At 50.7% G+C, this 5,973-nt stretch overlaps 2 protein-coding genes across 4 annotated transcripts; one reads left to right on the top strand and one right to left on the bottom strand.

Moving 5' to 3' along the window:
* Positions 1–1,321: 1,321 nt before the first annotated feature.
* Positions 1,322–3,205, bottom strand: LOC135674804 (protein SOSEKI 5-like). Its single transcript, XM_065184979.1, has 4 exons — positions 2,793–3,205; positions 2,647–2,716; positions 1,707–2,554; positions 1,322–1,622 (listed from the first exon to the last, which is right to left on the bottom strand). Exons 1-3 carry the CDS (start codon positions 2,974–2,976, stop codon positions 1,735–1,737), a joined length of 1,074 nt encoding a protein of 357 aa, XP_065041051.1. The 5' UTR covers positions 2,977–3,205; the 3' UTR covers positions 1,322–1,622; positions 1,707–1,734.
* Positions 3,206–4,362: 1,157 nt separating this feature from the next.
* On the top strand, positions 4,363–5,696 carry LOC135674805 (myb-related protein MYBAS1-like). Of its 3 annotated transcripts, none has more exons than XM_065184981.1 (3): positions 4,363–4,801; positions 4,886–5,015; positions 5,118–5,696. In XM_065184981.1, the coding sequence occupies exons 1-3, from the start codon at positions 4,681–4,683 to the stop codon at positions 5,578–5,580; spliced, it is 714 nt and encodes a 237-aa protein (XP_065041053.1). In that variant the 5' UTR covers positions 4,363–4,680; the 3' UTR covers positions 5,581–5,696. The 3 variants fall into 3 exon arrangements, with proteins under 3 accessions (XP_065041053.1, XP_065041052.1, XP_065041054.1); XM_065184980.1 differs by having other exon boundaries at positions 4,365–4,835; positions 4,914–5,015; XM_065184982.1 differs by having other exon boundaries at positions 4,386–4,743.
* Positions 5,697–5,973: the final 277 nt, after the last annotated feature.

The following is a 5,973-nucleotide window of genomic DNA, read 5'->3' on the forward strand; positions in this document are numbered from 1 at the left end:
CTGCAGAAACTCTTGAAGCGTCAAATCGATCGAGGGATTATCATAAATTAGCGAAAGAAGAGGGACTGGATCGGATTGCGAATCTGAGGGGGAAGTGGGAGGATGTCAAGAATCACCTGCAAGGCGGCGGCCCAAGCAACGATGAAGGAAGCGACCCAAAACTTTTTCTCCTTGAGAAGCTTCGACACCTCCATCGGCCAGAGAAACGTCGGGAGATCAAAGACCCTAATAGCGCCGGCGGAAGAGAGGCCGATAGCCGCTTAGGTATACCCTGGGAAACGTTATAAAGGTCACGTGGAGTCGCTGGTCGATCGATACCGATATAAATCACACGGAAGCGGAACAACAGCACTCGATGTCCGATACATAGGTTTGTGGAAGTGCCAACAACATCACTAGCATGATCATATGTTGCATATAATCCACGATTTATTTTTTTAATTAAATAATTTCCATTGACGAAAAAAACATAAGATTCAATCTGACCCTATTAAATCTTAAGGTTTTGTAACATAGCCCATGTGTACATTTGAACATCATATCATTATCAACTTGTGTCGTGGGGGGAGTACTATCGATCGTGAGTCGGTATGATTTAATCTCAACCTGAAGGCACGAGGTTGTTCGAGGAACCCTTATCATAGTTAACGAAGCAATTGATAGGTCACTTAAGCATATGAGGTGGAATCTGAGCGCTCAAGGTGGTTTCGAGGCTAAATCACGGTGGAATTTGATTTTTTTTTTATAGGTTTTTGTACAAAGATTAATGTCGGGAGAGTTTTTGACCTAACCCCTTTAACACTCAAGCCAGCTTTTTAGAGTGGTATATAGTGTATAGGGGTTATTTGCTGAGAGATTTGACTCTTATGCTAGCATCAGGGGTCGACTTTATACTTATCCGATCGAGAGAATCACTAATCGTAATATTCTCTCTTTAGCGTTTAGTCCATAGGAGCTACAGGCTGAACAGACTCCCATAGACTATTTATTGTCCACAAAGACTGATGCAGAGAGAGGTCAATCTCGAATAGTCATTATAGAGTTATCCACGAGGGTCTAGGTCGTAATTGTCTTTGCATCACGACCATGTGGAGGTGTTTAAACGTATCTTTCATGCTAATTCCTCTGAGGATCAATCAGTAGGTTAAGATCATAAATATTTCGTATCAGTCCGATACCGATTCAATCACTTTATCGGTGTGATATATTAGGTGATATAATATATCATACGGCAAAAACAACAACAAATCATTTATCCACCGGTGGCTCACAGGAATATTCACATTACCACAGCCAAAGACGATTCATACCGTACTTCTAATAGAGTACTTTCTGGTGGCTGCCCTGTGGGCTGAGCTCTGATCACCAGTCTTCATACGCACACAGGTTTCGACGAACCAAAGGCAAAAGCTAGCATTCACATATTACATTCCTACTACATTTTTATCTTTGGATCATTTTGGGATGACGCGTCTCTGAACAGCTCTGTTTCTTCTGTTCTTTCGTTTACGTCCTCGACTGTTCTTCCTGCTGTTCATCGTTTTCTTCCGAAGGTGCTGTGCGTTTGCTTCTTTGCGCTTGCTGTGGATGCTTTGGACCCGCCCATTACGTTGGGTCTTCGTCTGCTCGTGCGCATATCCGATGACAGGAAACATTAGCCATGTGTAAGCTGTAGAAATTTCTACCATACGAGCTTTAAGCTTTACCTGTCCGCCTCGCAGGAGGAGGACCTGTTCAGGGCATGGAACTCAGAACAGCCAAGGTCCCTTCTTCGTCGTCTCGATCGAGCTCCCGACGAGTGTGGTCTTTGTCCTCCGGCCCGATCCTGGCCGAGCCATTGCCCGCCATCAAGTCGACGGTTTCCTTCGCGCCTCCAAAAGAAGACCGTCCACGTGGCGACGCCCTGTCCGTGCACTGTGGCAGCGGCGCCGCCACCGAGATACCGTGGCGGTCCTTCACGTTGATGGAGCCGCACGAGAGGAGGTGCATCAGCACCGAGGACGCCCGCAACCGCCCGCCCGAGTAGCTCTCCGTCGGCCGATTCTGATCCTCCGGCCCCGCGGCCACCGCTCGCCCGTCCGCCTTGATCAGCATCTCCAGGATCTCCGGACTGGAAGACGACGGCGGCGGCGAGATGTCCTCCCGCTCCAGCTCGGTTGTCGGGGGTTCCGCTCGGTCCCTGTCGTTCCCCGCGGCAGCGTCTTCTCGCTGCCTGCATCTCCCGTCGTCCGTCTGCGTCGACGCGTCCGCCGCCCTGACTCCGGTCTCGGCCACCGGGTCGGTCTTGTAGACCTTGTACTCGTTGAGGTCGAAGGAGCTCCAAGTCGCCCTTTTGTTTCTGATCTGCAAGGTTTCGAGGTCGTCGTGCACGAATGTGGAGACGTGCAGGGGTTTGTTGGAGGCATAAAAGGCGGCCTTGGCGTCGAGGGAGCTCGAAGAAGGGACGGGTATGAGGAGGAGCTCCGACCCCTTGAGGACGTACTCATAGCCGTGCGCCGGGTGGATCAGATCGTCTTCGACGAGATCTTGCCACACGAATCCATTCTTGTAGCTCCTAAAACGTTCCAACCCGCCCCGGTGAGAAACAAAGGGAACACGGAAGAAGGGAGGCAAAAGCAGCAGTGGAAATGGACGGGGAAGCGCTACCGTTTGGAAGACCAAGAGTACAGATTGGCCATTCCCTTGCCTCTGAGGAAGTTGAGACGATCGATCACATCTAGAAGTAGATGAACACAATCAAAATCGAGAACGAGAAAGAACAATGGATCGCGGTCGTTCTGTTTCCGGTATACCTCGAAGGAAGAGTCCGCGGCAGGAGGAGAGCGTGACCTCCATGAAGTGGGGGTGCTCCAACTGGCCATTCCGGGAGAGGTAGTACACCACGGGGACCCTCCTCGGCCGCGTCTCCTTCGACGCCTTGGTCCTCTCGGGACTCGTCTCTGGCGGAGGCTCCATCCGCCCTCTCGAGGCAGCCATCGCCGTCGCCGCCTGCTGATCCAAAGGGATTCGGGGAACGAGAGCAGCTGAGTCGGGGAGCGGAGACGCGGGCGGATTCAAACGGAGGAATGGGCTCAAAGGACGCCCGTCTTACTTACTATATCGGGGAAAATAATGTCGATCATCGATACAATAATTATAATTCGCGTTGGTGGCTAACAGTGATCGACGATAATACAGATGAATCTATCTCCATCACGTCCGTAAGTGTATTCGGATCCGACGATGGCGTCGGAACAGTAAGGATACTCTATCAATGATTGGAGGAACAATGTTGAGTAAAGAGAAGGTGAATCGAGTAACTGATGTGACCTCAAATGAAGGCATGAAGACAAAAGCCGACGCAGCACGAACCCATGGCTTCTCCCCAACCACCGCGCACGGGGGAGGAAATCGCTCCATCCCTCCATGATCGCGCTGTGCTCCATCCATCAGGTTGGGTGCATTGGATTTGTGAGAGACCACATCACCCTGGAAAAGAAGATCGCAACTGGAAATACAAGTTTCATCAGGACAGTGATGTGTCAGGAATGTTTGGTCCTCTAACACGACTGGCTGCATGCATGCAGAGATGGCACGAAATGGACGTCACAGACAAACCCTTCCAGGAATCGTCTGCGCAAAGGCCCCAGTGATGACAAAAGTCCGGATTCGATCCAGCTATCAGATCGTTGAGCTGATCTGCTTTCGAGCTTGGCCTCCACAGTTCATGCCAACAGTAGTTTGGGCCCAAACTGGCTCGATGGATGGTGACTCCGAGCTCAACTGATACCATTATTGGCTGGAATTGTGGCGTGTGTTGGCGGCAGGAGATTGGAGGAGGAAATCCATGGCCACCGTCGACGAGGATTCAACACTTGGGCACCTTGGACATCTCAGGGAGTGGGCAAACGGCCTGTGACCGTAGACTGTAGTGGCGAGAGTGCTGGTTCCTGTTTCACCCACCTTTCCATCTTCCCATCATTGCGGTGGATTTGATGTCCTTTCGGGTCCCCGGAGGGCGAGTGATGTCAACCGTCGAGGCTTCCGCCTCTCTCCACCATCATCTTCCCTTCTGCCCTTCGCAATCCTTTGCCCCGACAATTGTATCCGTCTTTCTTCCATTCTTCTTAGGAAGCAACGTTAGTTTTGGCTACTCGCTCAAACAGCATCGTCATTTCTATAGCTGTAATTTCCTCGATTAAGTTGGCACCAAAAGAGCATCATTTTCACTACTAAAACATCCATCCATCCATCTTCTACCCCTTCCTAACTTGAATGTGACTCGATCTCGAAGAAGAGTCCAATGAGGCAGGAGAAGAATCTTGCTTATTGGAAGCCTGATATGTATATTGTTCCACTTGCCTTTACGCCACCAGTGACAAAAGGTGTAGCATCATCTATGATGACTCGATAAAGTGGACATATTAATCTGCACTTGGCGGTGCAAGAAGGCCGTGTGCCCGAGCACCAACTGGTTCCTCGTTGTTTGTGCCATCTATAGCTCATAACTTTTATCAGCAGACTAAAGGGATCACCGAAACCCTTCTTTGGATTAGCACCATTGGCCACTAAAGGAAGAACCACCTCGACCTGTTCTTGGTGGCTATAAATGTGGGGGGAGTAGCTAGTGACCAGAAGGGAAGACGAGGACGACGACGATCGAGAGGCTTGGGCGAAGACGACAAGGCGGCGAAGTTAGCGATGGCGGCGAAGAACGAGGAGATGCGAAAGGGCCCATGGATGGAGCAGGAGGACCTCCAACTGGTACGGTTTGTGCGCTTGTTCGGTGAACGTCGTTGGGATTACTTGGCCAAGGTGTCAGGTTTGAGCGGTGGCGGGGACACAGGGCAACAGAGGTGAAACCTGGAAGTTACTGTGCTTAACCTGCATGGCTCCCATGTTGTAGGTCTTAACAGGTCAGGGAAGAGTTGCAGGCTGCGTTGGGTCAACTACCTTCACCCTGGTCTCAGGCACGGCCGCATGACCCCCGAGGAAGAACACCTTGTGCTCGAACTCCACGCCAAATGGGGCAACAGGTTTGGCAATGCAAAGATTCCCTCTCATCCTCCAACTCCTCCGTCATCATTCATGCGCTTCTTGTGTCGACTCTAAAGAGGTGGACTGGGTGTGCTCCGTAGGTGGTCTCGGATCGCTCAATGCCTTCCAGGTCGAACTGACAACGAGATCAAGAACTACTGGAGGACTCGCATGAGAAAGAAGGCGCAAGAACGGAGGATGAGCACGTCCGCTTCGCCGTCGCCTTCGTCATCCTCGAGCAATATTTCCTCCTCTGCTAATGAGCCGCCACCGGAGCTGGTGATGAAGAAGCGTGATGGGATGGAAAGCGTGGCTGTAGGCAGCTCTCTGACCCTAGGATTGGGAACCAACGAGGGCGTGATGGCGTACAGCATGGATCAGATATGGGATGAGATCGCTGCCACGGACCGCGTCAGTGGGTTGAGCACCGAAGAGCACAAGCACGGAGCTCGCAGCGTGGCTTCTCCCCTGTGGGAACACTGCTCTGCATCACCGTGGAAGGTTGACGATGAAGAGTTCGAGATGCCTACGCCCGCGGATGGTCTCGTAATCTCTAGCTTGTGATGAGTGCTACGGTTTGTGATGTGGTTTGCAGTGTAAGCTTTAATTAATAGGAGAGTGCAATGTGCTATTCCATGATTACCTTTTAAAATGAGTACTGACAGACGCATGTAGTAGTACTTGATGTTCCACACAATCTAAATGGAGCAAAACTTATTTTGTGATCATTCATGGTGGTGCTCGGTTTGAGGAACAAGAACATTACAAATAAGGTAAACCTTTTAGAGGAAGTACGAGGAGCAAAACATGTTTTGCTGCTTCTCTATTGCCTCGGGACATAACTTGCATGAAAGCAGCAGACTTGGTCGATGCATTAAGCCACACTATTCTCTGTGTTGCAGACAGCACTTGACCTCAGTCTCTCCCACTTTTTTTGCTCCTGTGACAAGTACCAAC

Source organism: Musa acuminata, chromosome BXJ1-5 (assembly GCF_036884655.1).
Source record: "Musa acuminata AAA Group cultivar baxijiao chromosome BXJ1-5, Cavendish_Baxijiao_AAA, whole genome shotgun sequence".
Classification (NCBI taxonomy): domain Eukaryota; kingdom Viridiplantae; phylum Streptophyta; class Magnoliopsida; order Zingiberales; family Musaceae; genus Musa; species Musa acuminata.

What these genes read in the sequence shown, in the direction of transcription:
- LOC135674804 (XM_065184979.1), bottom strand. Translation starts at nt 2,976, where the DNA reads ATGGCTGCCTCGAGAGGGCGGATGGAGCCTCCGCCAGAGACGAGTCCC. An exon ending in CCGCGGACTCTTCCTTCGAG is followed by an intron (nt 2,717 to 2,792) that starts GTATACCGGAAA and finishes ATCTACTTCTAG; the next exon opens with ATGTGATCGATCGTCTCAAC. An exon ending in TACTCTTGGTCTTCCAAACG is followed by an intron (nt 2,555 to 2,646) that starts GTAGCGCTTCCC and finishes GGAACGTTTTAG; the next exon opens with GAGCTACAAGAATGGATTCG.
- LOC135674805 (XM_065184980.1), top strand. Translation starts at nt 4,681, where the DNA reads ATGGCGGCGAAGAACGAGGAGATGCGAAAGGGCCCATGGATGGAGCAG. An exon ending in GGGGACACAGGGCAACAGAG is followed by an intron (nt 4,836 to 4,913) that starts GTGAAACCTGGA and finishes GAAGAGTTGCAG; the next exon opens with GCTGCGTTGGGTCAACTACC. An exon ending in CACGCCAAATGGGGCAACAG is followed by an intron (nt 5,016 to 5,117) that starts GTTTGGCAATGC and finishes TGTGCTCCGTAG; the next exon opens with GTGGTCTCGGATCGCTCAAT.